The sequence below is a fragment of the Erythrolamprus reginae genome, chromosome 3, assembly GCF_031021105.1.
Source record: "Erythrolamprus reginae isolate rEryReg1 chromosome 3, rEryReg1.hap1, whole genome shotgun sequence".
Lineage (NCBI taxonomy): Eukaryota > Metazoa > Chordata > Lepidosauria > Squamata > Dipsadidae > Erythrolamprus > Erythrolamprus reginae.
The window spans coordinates 10,980,665-10,992,997 of record NC_091952.1 but is presented as its reverse complement, the minus strand read 5'-3'; the positions used below and the strand labels follow the sequence as shown (position 1 = coordinate 10,992,997).

The window sequence follows — 12,333 nt, the reverse complement described above, 5'->3', positions numbered from 1 at the left end:
AGCATTTAGCATTTACTTCAGACAAATAGTTATTCAACATCATCTTAAAAACTTCCAATGTCTACACTAAATCATTTGTTCCTATTTGTTTTTGGGGGGTTTTTTATCCCAAAGGTCACTTTGGCTGCTACTGAAGAACCCAACTTTCATCTTCCTTTGCTTAGCTGGAGCTACAGAAGCTACCTTGATTGCTGGGATGTCAACGTTTGGGCCCAAATTCCTTGAATCTCAGTTCAGCTTAAGTGCCTCTGAAGCAGCAACTTTGTTTGGTAAGAATAGAAGCCATTGAATGAAACTTTAGGGTGGTTTAATCCCCATTAACTGAGCTCAGCTGCTGCTGGCTTCACGACCACATCCTTTTTCTTTCTTTCTTTCTTTGTTTCTTTGTTTCTTTCTTTCTTTCTTTCTTTCTTTCCTTCCTTCTTTCCTTCCTTCCTCCCTCCTTCCTTTCCTTCTTTCTTTCTTTCCTCCCTCCCACCCACTTCCTTCCTTCCTTCCTTCTTTATTTCCTTCTTTCCTTCCTCCCTCCCCCCTCCCTCCCTTCCTTCCTTTCCTTCTTTCTTTCTTTCTTTCTTTCCTTCTTTCTTTCTTTGTTTCTTTCCTTATTTTTTCTTTCCTTCCTCCCTCCCACCCACCCCACTTCCTTCCTTCCTTTCCTTCTTTCCTTCCTTCCTTCTTTCTTTCTTTGTTTCTTTCCTTATTTTTTCTTTCCTTCCTCCCTCCCTCCCACCCACCCCCTTCCTTCCTTCCTTCTTTCTTTCCTTCTTTCTTTCTCTACTCCCTTTCTCCCTCCTTCCTTCCTTCCCTCCTTCCTTTTCTTCTTTCTTTCTTTCCTTCTTTCTTTCCTTCCTTCCTCCCTCCCTCCTTCCTTCCTTTCCTTCTTTCTTTCTTTCCTCCCTCCCACCCCCCTTCCTTCCTTCCTTCTTTCTTACCTTCTTTCTCTTTCTTTCCTCCCTCCCTCCCTCCCACCCCACTTCCTTCCTTCCTTCCTTCCTTTCCTTCTTTCCTTCCTGTCTTCTTTGTTTCTTTGTTTCTTTCCTCCCTCCCTCCCTCCCACCCCCTTCCTTCCTTCTTTCTTTCTTTCTTTCTTTCCTTCTTTCTTTCCTCCCTTCCTCCCTCCTTCCTTCCCTCCCTCCTTTCCTTCTTTCTTTCTTTCTTTCTCTGTTTGTTTGTTTGTTTGACTTATATGCTGCCGTTCTCCGAAGACTCGGGGTGGCTCACAACATATCAAAGCAATACAAAAACAATTACAGTGGTACCTCGAGATACGAGTTTAATTCGTTCCGGACCTGGGCTCTTAAGTCAAGCAGCTCTTATCTCGAACGACTTTTCCCCATAGGAATTAATGTAAATAATTTTAATTGGTTCCAGCCCTCAAAAAACTCACAAAGTTAGTCTAAATTATGCAGAAAGACATGTTTTTAATGAAGAAATGTACATGTACATATAAATGAATAATGAAGTTTCTTTCACTTAACTTGTAAACTTTCTTAAACTTTTAAATTTACATATGTTCAACTTCTCTGCCACCCAATCCTGTAGGACAGAGGTCCCCAACCCTTTTTGCACCAGGGACCGGCTTTAAGCGATCAAGAGAGGAATGGGTGAATGAATGGACGGAGGGTGGGAAGGAAGGAAGGAAAGAGGGAAGGGACAGGAACAGAGGAAGGAAGCAAGGAAACTTATGAAAGGGGAGAGTAAGAGAGGAATGAGTGAAGGGAGGGAGGGAGGGAAGAAGGTGGGAAGGAGAAAGAAAAGAAGAAATAGAGGAAGGGAAGGTAAAAGAGAGAAAGAAAAAAGAGCAAGAAAGAAAGCTGCAAGCACCCCCCCCGAGCCCCCCAGGCCGGCTGCAACCTTTTAAAACCCGTGCGCCGCTTCGCAGCTGTCTCCTGAAGCCGAACGCGGAAGTTAGCGTTTGGCTTCAGGAGATAGCTCCTTGGCGCTTGTATCTCGAATTTGGGCTTGTAAGTAGAACAAAAATATCTCTCCCCTCCCAGCTCTTATCTCGAGTTGCTCTTAAGTAGAGCAGCTCTTATGTCGGGGTTCCACTGTATAAAACTTATCTAAAAAAAACCCAAGTCATAAAACCATGTAACCACATCCATTCATATCACAGTCATGCTAACGGCCAGAGCAGAATGTAAGAGTTCAACAGCCCCAGGCCTGCCCGCAAAGGTGAGTTTTTAAAGTCTTCCGGAGGGGCAGGAGAATGGGGGCAGTGCGAATCTCCAGGGGGAGTTGGTTCCAGAGGGTCGGAGCTGCCACAGAGAAGGCCCTTCCCCTAGGTCCCGCCAGATGGCATTGCTTGGTTGATGGAACCTGGAGAAAGCCAACTCTGTGGGCTCTGACCAGTCACTGGGATATGCGAGGCTAGAGATGGTCCCGTTAAGTAATATACAGGTAATATACGAGTGTCTTCACACAAAATTTCATTTGCTCTGCATGCACAGCAGCAAATCTCACACTGATGGGCATCGGAAGGATCACCGGTAGTGCCAAAGACAGCAGGCCATCCCTGATCCTAATGAATGTCAGGTTAAAAGGGTGGCTTAAAATTTCATTTAATAATAAGCTTGCAAAAGAAATTGAATATGGTTTAGTTTAGTTTAGTTTATTTAGATTTGTATGCCACCTCTCTCCGAAGACTCGGGGCGGCTAACAACAATAAAAAACAATGTAACAAATCTAATATTAAAAAGTAATCTAAAAAACCCCAATTTAAGAAACCAATCATACCAACAAACATACCATATATAAATTATATAAGCCTAGGGGGAAGGGATAATTTTTTTTTTCAATTCCCCCATGCCTGACAACAGAGGTGGGTTTTAAGGAGCTTGCGAAAGGCAAGGAGGGTGGGGGCAACTCTGATATCTGGGGGGAGCTGGTTCCAGAGGGTCGGGGCCGCAACAGAGAAGGCTCTTCTCCTGGGTCCAGTCAAATGACATTGTTTAGTCGATGGGACCCGGAGAAGGCCACCTCTGTGGGACCTAATCGGTCGCTGGGATTCGTGCGGCAGGAGGCGGTCCCGGAGATATTCTGGTCTGATGCCATGAAGGGCTTTATAGGTCAAACCAACACTTTGAATTGTGACCGGAAATTGATCGGCAACCAATGCAGACTGCGGAGTGTTGGAGTAACATGGGCATGCCTTGGGAAGCCCATGATTGCTCTCGCAGCTGCGGTTTAAATCAGGGTTCTCCAAGCTTGGCCACTTTAAGACTTGTGGACTTCAACTCCCAGAATTCCTCAGACAGCTTTGCTGGTTGAGCCACAAGTCTTAAAGTGGGCCAAGGTTGGAGACCTCTGATTTAAATAACAAAAAGAGTTAGATTTGAAAACAACTGACCTGTTTTCTCTCCTTTGGAAGGCTACCTTGTGGTTCCGGCAGGCGGAGGAGGCACTTTCCTCGGAGGCTTCATCGTGAACAAGTTTAAGCTCCGTTGCTCAGGGATCATCAAGTTTTGTTTCATGTGCACCATGTCGAGTCTGCTGGCAATTTTTATCTTTTTCATTGATTGCCCCAATATGCCCATGGCTGGAGTGACCCAGATGCATGACGGAAGGTAAGCAAGGGAAGAAAAATCTCCATGGCAAAGGAGGTTAGTCCAAAAGAAAGCTACAAAAGTCTAATATGACACTCCATCCATCCATCCATACATACATACATGCATCTATGCATCCATCTTATCTTTCTAATTATATCTATCTATGTATCTATCTATCTATCTATCTATCTATCTATCTATCTATCTATCCCTCCACCAAATTATCTTTATCGTTATCTTTCTATTTTATCTAACTTTGTCTGTCTGTCTGTCTGTCTCTCTATCTATATCTTATCTAGCTAGCTAGCTTGCTATCTAGCTAGCTAGCTATCTAATTATCTATCTTTGTCTGTATGTCTGTCTATCAATCCATCCATCCATCCATCATCAACCCATCCATCTATCATCTATCTATAAATAATCTATCTTTATATCTTATCTTATCTTATCTTATCTTATCTTATCTTATCTTATCTATCTATCTATCTATCTATCTATCTATCTATCTATCTATCCATCCATCTAATTATCTATCTTTATGTATCTTTATCTTTCTATCTTATCTAACTTTGTCTGTCTGTCTATCTATCTATCTATCTATCTATCTATCTATCTATCTATCTATCTATATGTCTATCTCTTATCTATCTATCTATCTATCTATCTATCTATCTATCTATCTATCTAATTATCTATCTTTGTCTGTCTGTCTGTCTGTCTGTCTGTCTGTCTGTCTGTCTGTCTATCTATCTATCCATCCATACATACATACATCCATCCATCATCAACCCATCCATCTATCTATCTATCTATCTATATATATATATCATCTATCTTTATATCTTATCTATCTATCTGTCTGTCTGTCTATCTCTTGCCCTATCTGCTAAAATTATATCTATCTAGCTGTGTTATCTTTATCTTTCTGTCCACTCACCCACATAATATACATTCATCCACCCTTCCAGCCATTCATCTACAAGTATCCATTTGTCCATCCATCCCTTCCCTATCTATAGTATATATGTCCATCCATCTAGGTTGTCAATCTGTGTCTATCTGTCAGTCATCTATCTGTTTTTCTAACCATCCGTCTTATTTTCTGTAACTATATCCAGCCAGCTGTATTGGATATAGATATTACTTACATATGTCTGACCATTCACCTGTTTCCACATACATACATACATACATACATACATACATACATACGTACATACATACGTACATACGTACATATATACATACATACATAATCCTATACCAGTGATGGCGAACCTATGGCATGGGTGCCACAGATGGCACTTGGAGCCATATCTGTTGGCACGTGAGCCAATGCCCTAGCTCAGCTCCAATGTGCATGTGTGTGCTGGCCAGCTGAGTTTTGGCTCACAAAGAGGCTCTGGAAGGGGGTTTTTTTGGCTTCTAGAGAGCCTCCGGGGGGATGGAGGCATTTTTACCCTCCCGCAGCTCCAGGAAAGCCTTTGGAGCCTGGGGAGGGCGAAACACAAGCCTACTGGGCCCACCAGAAGTTGGAAATAGGCCATTTCTGGCCTCCAGGGGACCAAGGAAGGTGTTTTTGCCCTCCCCAGGCATTGAATTATGGGTGTGGGCACTCGCGCATGAGCAATAGCACTCACACACACTCTTTCGGTACCCGAGAAAAAAAAGGTTCGCCATCACTGTCCTATCCACAATATCTATGTCCATCTATCTATGTTGTCTCTCTATCTAGCTATCTACATATCCTTTATCATCGAATGCATATAGTATATCTATCCATCACCCACTCCCTATCATCCACTTTATTTACCTTTCCATTTATCCATCCATCCTTCTCCTGTTCTATGGAAGTTTGGTAGCCAGAAAAAAATCAAACATGTCACAGACATTAGATTTTTAATAAATAATTCACAAACACTCAAATATTTGGATTATCTTTACAGTCTTCCAGAGAGGTTACTACTCCTGAACTACTTTTGGAAGTACAGTGGTACCTCTACTTACAAACTTAATTCGTTCCATGACCAGGTTTTTAAGTAGAAAGGTTTGCAAGAAGAAGCAATTTTTCCCATAGGAATAAATGTAGAAGCAAATAATGCATGCGATTGGGGAAACCACAGGGGTAGTGCAGGCCGTTTCCTCTCAGGAATTCCTAGAGATTCCTCAGGATTCCTAGAGAGGCCCCATGGAGGCTTCTCCCTGCCTTTTCCGGCCCTGTTTCCTCCCAGGAGATTCCTAGAGAGGCCCCATGGAGGCTTCCCCCTGCCTTTTCTGGCCCTGTTTCCTCCCAGGAGATTCCTAGAGAGGCCCCATGGAGGCTTCCCCCTGCCTTTTCCAGCCCTGTTTCCTCCCAGGAGATTCCTAGAGAGGCCCCATGGAGGCTTCTCCCCACCTTTTCCGACCCTGTTTCCTCCCAGGAGATTCCTAGAGAGGGCCCATGGAGGCTTCTCCCTACCTTTTCCGACCCTGTTTCCTCCCAGGAGATTCCTAGAGAGGGCCCACGGAGGCTTCTCCCTGCCTTTTCCGGTTACAGTTTCAGAGGCTCGGGTTCGTAAGTGGAAAATGGTTCTTGAGAAGAGGAGAAAAAAATCTTGAACATCCGGTTCTTATCTAGAAAAGTTTGTAAGTAGAGGTGTTTGTAGGTAGAGGTACCACTGTAAAATGAAGAGTCAGTCTACAATACTACATTCTAACTACTATGCCACCGCAGCTCAAGAATGCCACTTCTTGCTGGTCTCAAATAGAATAGAATTTTTTTATTGGCCAAGTGTGATTGGACACACAAGGAATTTGTCTTGGTGCATATGCTCTCAACGTACATAAAATAAGATATACATTTGTCAAGAATCATGTGGTACAACACTTAATGATTGTCATAGGGGTCAAATAAGCAATGAAGAAGCAATATTAATAAAAAATCTTAGGATATAAGCAACAAGTTACAGTCATGCAGTCTACATGGGAGGAAATGGGTGATAGGAATAATGAGAAAAACTAGTAGAATAGAAGTGCAGATTTGGTAGAAAGTCTGACAATGTTGAGAGAATTATTTGTTTAGTAGAGTGATGGCGTTCAGAAAAAAACTGTTCTTGTGTCTAGGTGTCTTGGTCTGCAGTGCTCTGTAGCGACGTTTTGAGGGTAGGAGCTGAAACAGTTTGTGTCCAGGATGTGAGGGGTCAGTAAATATTTTCCCCGCCCTCTCTTTGACTCGTGCAGTATACAGGTCCTCAATGGAAGGCAGGTTGGCAGCAATCTAATGTCTATTGAAATATATCAGTAACCCTTAGCCTGGTAAATCTCCTTCTTGCCTCACATATTGTTTTCATGTGTCCCAATTGAGGATGTTAGAAATAAAAGGTGTTGACCAATGCTCTGTTTTGTTTAGCATCCTCCTGCAAGGTCACCTCAACCTGTCTGACCCCTGCAACATGGACTGCCATTGCCTGCGTGAGACCTACAATCCCGTGTGTGGGAACGATGGCATCACCTATTACTCGCCCTGCCATGCTGGTTGCAAGAAAGCATCAATAAACCACGATAGCGGGGAAAAGGTGTGTGGGGGATGTCAGTCTGCACTTGCACTCTAAGTAATAATAATTAATAATAATAATAATAATAATAATAATAATAATAATAATAATAAAAAAAAAATAATAACAACAACAACAACAACAACAACAGAATTGGAAGGGACCTTGAAGGTCTTCTAGTCCAACCCCCTGCTTAGGCAGCGTAAAAATGTGAATTCAAAGGCTGGCCTGACACCTACATTACTTCAGACAGATGGTTATCTAACATCTTCTTAAAAACCTCCAGTGTTGGAGCATCCACAACTTCTGGTGGCAAGCTGTTCCACTGCTCTCTCTCTCTCTCTCTCTCTCGCTCTCGCTCTCTCTCTCTCCATTCATTCACTCATTCATTCATTCATTCATTCATTCATTCGATTTTTATGCCACCCTTCTCCTTAGACTCAGGGCGACTTACAGCATGTTAGCAATAGCACTTTTTTAAACAGAGCCAGCCTATTGCTCCCACAATCCGGGTCCTCATTTTACCCACCTCGGAAGGATGGAGTCAACCTTGAACCGGTGGTGGAAATTGAACTGCTGACCTGCAGATCTATAGTCAACTTCAGTGGTCGGCAGTAAGCACTCTACCTGCCGCGCCACCTCGGCTCTAATTGTTTTGACTGTCAGGAAATTTCTCCTTAGTTCTAGAGAGATAGAGAGATAGAGAGAGATAGAGAGATGATAGATGGAAGGTAGATAGGCAGGCAGGCAGGCAGACAAACAGACAGATAAATATTCAATACCTCTCCATGTGCCAATGGTCCCCTATTTCCTAACTCCCGGTCAGCCCATTTTTCACCCTTCCCAGGCTCCAGAGGCTTTCATGGAGCTTGGGGAGGGCAAAAACGCCCTCTCCTGCCACCTAGAGGCCCTCCCAAAGCCTCCATGCAAGCCAAAAATCAGCTAGCAGGTGCCCACTTATGTGATGGAGCAGAGCTAGGACAATGGCTCGCGTGCCAGCAGATATGGCCCTGGATGCCACCTGTGGCACTTGTGTCATAGGTTCTCCATCATGGGTATAGGGTCTCTTGCTTGAGCAGGGGGCTGGACTAGTAGATCTCCAAGGTCCCTTTCCAACTCTCTTCTGACTAACTGATGGGTTGATCGATTGATTATGGTGAGACCACATTTGGAGTACTGTGTTCAGTTCTGGAGACCTCACCTACAAAAAGATATTGACAAAATTGAACGGGTCCAAAGACGGGCTACAAAAATGGTGGAAGGTCTTAAGCATAAAACGTATCAGGAAAGACTTCATGAACTCAATCTGTATAGTTTGGAGGACAGAAGGGAAAGGGGGGACATGATCGAAACATTTGAATATGTTAAAGGGTTAAATAAGGTCCAGGAGGGAAGTGTTTTTAATAGGAAAGTGAACACAAGAACAATGGGACACAATCTGAAGTTAGTTGGGGGAAAGATCAAAGGCAATGTGAGAAAATATTATTTTACTGAAAGAGTAGTAGATCCTTGGAACAAACTTCCAGCAGACGTGGTTGGTAAATCCACAGTAACTGAATTTAAACATGCCTGGGATAAACATATATCCATTGTAAGATAAAATACAGGAAATAGTATAAGGGCAGACTAGATGGACCATGAGGTCTTTTTCTGCCATCAGTCTTCTATGTTTCTATGATTATCCCTAGTCTTTCTCTTCATTAGACTAGACATAATAGTTCCCACAGTCATGTACATGTACAGACAGATGCTGTACATGTGTAACCAGATATTGTGGGCTGAGTTTAGGAGTGTTTACATGCAAAATATGAGCTGTACCACTCAGCTGTAGTTCGTTTCACCCAAGTAACATTGGCCAGGCAAAAGAAATAGACACCACTGTGTTACAGTGTGAAGTGTCTGTTCTAAACTACTATCCTTGTTTCCCAAAGTTTTATCATGAATGCAGCTGCATTGTTGGACCCAACACCACAGTTTCCGGCCTGGCTATGTCAGGGAAGTGTACATCTTCATGTGAAAGGAGGACTCTTCTCTTGGTCTTCATGTTTGTTATCATCCTCTTCACATTCCTAAGTAGCATTCCTGCGTTAACAGCCACATTGCGGTAAGCTAAAGGGAAATAATTTATTTTATTTGTTTATTTAATTATATTTCTGTTGTGGTTAGCTCTGGCCCAGCTCCTGCCCCAAGGAATGTGCAGGTGGATGTGGGGGAGACGTCCACATGCTGCAGGCCTGTTTTGCTCCCGATGGAATCTGCTGATGAAGCCTCCTCTGACCAAGGAAGCGTGAGTGAAAGGGAAGAGGGGAGTTTGGCAGACAGCCCAGGAGGAGATCAATCATCTGTATCATCTTTGGATTCTGAACAAGAATTAATGACACATCCACCCATGCGTAGAGTGATGCATAGGAGACAACAACTAAAGGATTATTACAAGAGAAAATGAGGCCACCTGTGGTTGGGTGGGGCTCCAGTAATTAGGGCTGCTGCTATAAATAGCAGCGTGTGAAAGAGTATCTGATCGCAGTTCTTCAGGAATCGTGTGTTGCTGTTTTCTGGACTTTGTTGATTTTTTCACGCCTTTCAAACCAAAGCAGAGCAACGTGTGTGTGTGTGTGTGTGTCTCACTTGGAAGAAGAAGGGGTGTGAAGTTTCTTCACAGCTGCTAGCTAAGTAGTACTTAATGACTGCTTAAGGGAAATTGTACAGACTACCCGGTTGGTTTGAAACGAGTGCTCTTTGCAATACAAAAAGAGTGCTTAGTTTATTTTGAATTTTGTGATAAAGAACATTGTTTTGAATTTTCAAATGTGTATGTGTGTGTGTGCAATTTGTCCCCTTGAATTTTCGGGAGGCTCCTACCAGAGAGCCTGGCAGAACAATTTCTATGCTGTCCAACTCCCTAGGAGAATGATGGTAATTTTTTTTTTCCCTTGGGTGCCGAAAGCATGTTCTATTGCGCATGTGCGAGTGCCCACATCCGTAATTCAATGTCAGGGACAGCAAAAATGCCCGCCCTGCTCTCCCTCCAGGTCCTCTGGTGGCCTGAAAAGGCCAATTTCCCAAACTCTGCTGGGCCTAGTAGACCCGTTTTTCGCCCTCTCCAGCTCCAGAGGCAAAAATGCCCTGGAGACACTTTGGAAACCAAAACTGACCTCCCAGAGCCTCCGGGCAAGCCACAAATCAGCTGGCTGGCATGCACTTATTTATTTTATTTATTTTATTTATTACATTTGTATGCCGCCCCTCTCCATAGACTCGGGGCGGCTCACAATACAATAAAAACAATTCCTGACAAATCTAATAATTTACAATTTAAAATTTAAAATAGTTTAAAAACCCCATTTTTAAGCAGACATACTTACAAACATACCATACATAAATTATATAGGCCCGGGAGAGATATCTCAGTTCCCCCATGCCTGACGACAAAGGTGAGTTTTAAGGAGTTTGCAAAAGGCAAGGAGGGTAAGGGCAGTTCTAATCTCTGGGGGGAGCTGGTTCCAGAGAGTCGGGGCCGTCACAGAGAAGGCTCTTCCCCTGGGGCCCGCCAACTGACATTGTTTAGTTGACGGGACCTGGAGAAGGCCCACTGTGTGGGACCTAATCGGTCGCTGGGATTCGTGCGGCAGAAGGCGGTCTCGGAGATATTCTGGTCCGATGCCATGAAGGGCTTTATAGGTCATAACCAACACTTTGAATTGTGACCGGAAATTGATCGGCAACCAATGCAGACTGCGGAGTGTTGGTGTAACATGGGCATACCTAGGGAAGCCCATGATTGCTCTCGCAGCTGCATTCTGCACGATCTGAAGTTTCCGAACACTTTTCAAAGGTAGCCCCATGTAGAGAGCGTTACAGTAGTCGAACCTCAAGGTGGTGAGGGCATGAGTGACTGTGAGCAGTGAGTCCCGGTCCAAATTGGAGCTGAGCTAGGGTAATGGGTTGCGTGCCAGCAAATATGTCTCCTCATGCCACCTGTGGCACCTGTGCCATAGGTTTGCCATGACTGCCTTAGGGACTCAGGGTGGCTCAAAAACAAACGTGAATCAGTAAATAAAGTCGCTAAATAAACTGCTTTAAGTCGAGGATTTTTCTGTACATAAGAAATGGTATTTGCCTTACAACATATATTTGTTATTTCTGCTTGTCCCCACTCCGACCGATGCCTGGCTTTTGTCCAGCATGTTCTACTCATCCCTGTATGGTTAATTCATTCTCACGGTTAATGTTATGGGGGAAAAATACAGAACAGTTGTGTAGCTGATCACTCTTGTAGCTGATCCTGCCTGTCGAAAATAAGTAAGTGTTGTATTGCCTCATTTTAAATGTTTTTAAATGTTTGCTTTATGTGTCCTAGGTGTGTTTCCGACAGACAGCGGTCATTTGCACTAGGAATCCAATGGATTGTTGTGAGAACGCTAGGTAGGCAGATTTTCTCCTCTATTTTCCTCCCAAAAACTAAGGTTATTATACTCTGGTGTATTTTATACTCTGAAAAATATGGTATATAAGATTGATCTTGGAACTGTTTGGGGGGTGGTTTTTTTTGAAAGAAGTCATGAACCCTTCAGAGTGAATATTGTCTTACTGCCAGTTCTTTCAGAGTAATTTTTTTTTCCATTTATGAAGTTGGCCAGTGGAGATTTTCAAAATAAATCTGATTCCAACTAAGACAAGATGAAATATGATTGACAGCACAGAATCAAACACACCATCTGTTCCAGAAGTGATTTGAGTAATATGTCCTGCTTGACATATATGAACACCTCTCGTTTCTGCCTTTTGATAGGGAGCATCCCGGGCCCTATTGCTTTTGGGTCGATGATTGACAAGTCATGTCTTCTGTGGCAGAGTCAATGCGGCGAACAAGGATCTTGTTATGTCTATCAGAACTCCTCCATGAGTCGATACACCCTGATTGCTGGTCTGATATTCAAGGTAATTCTGTATTATAACAACAATAGCAGACTTCTATAGACTTTACACTATGTGGATTGGTGGCCTGGCTGGGAGGAAAGAGGGATCCTCCACTCATGTGGTTTGGTTGGGAATTTGGCATGGTCTATTAATGCACCATGAACACATGTTGGGCACCCTTGCTTCAACACCCTCTGGATTGTATTACAAAGTCAGCATTTTACCCCCAACAACTCGACTCCTCATTTTACTGACTTTGGAAGGATGGAAGGCTGAGTCAACCTTGAGCCAGTCAGGATCAAACTCCTGGTTGCAGGCAGAGTTAGCGTGCA

The 12,333-nt window shown here is 43.4% G+C and overlaps 1 protein-coding gene across 2 annotated transcripts in view; it reads left to right on the top strand.

Annotated features, from left to right (window-relative positions):
• Positions 1-12,333, top strand: part of SLCO4A1 (solute carrier organic anion transporter family member 4A1) — a 67,357-nt gene that overhangs the window by 51,711 nt on the left and 3,313 nt on the right. For both annotated transcript variants that reach the window (XM_070744463.1, XM_070744464.1), the window contains 6 exons: positions 115-269; positions 3,371-3,566; positions 6,937-7,102; positions 9,013-9,185; positions 11,442-11,506; positions 11,874-12,022. In XM_070744463.1, coding sequence (XP_070600564.1) covers positions 115-269; positions 3,371-3,566; positions 6,937-7,102; positions 9,013-9,185; positions 11,442-11,506; positions 11,874-12,022 — 904 coding nt within the window. The remainder of the gene's footprint in view (positions 1-114; positions 270-3,370; positions 3,567-6,936; positions 7,103-9,012; positions 9,186-11,441; positions 11,507-11,873; positions 12,023-12,333) is intronic.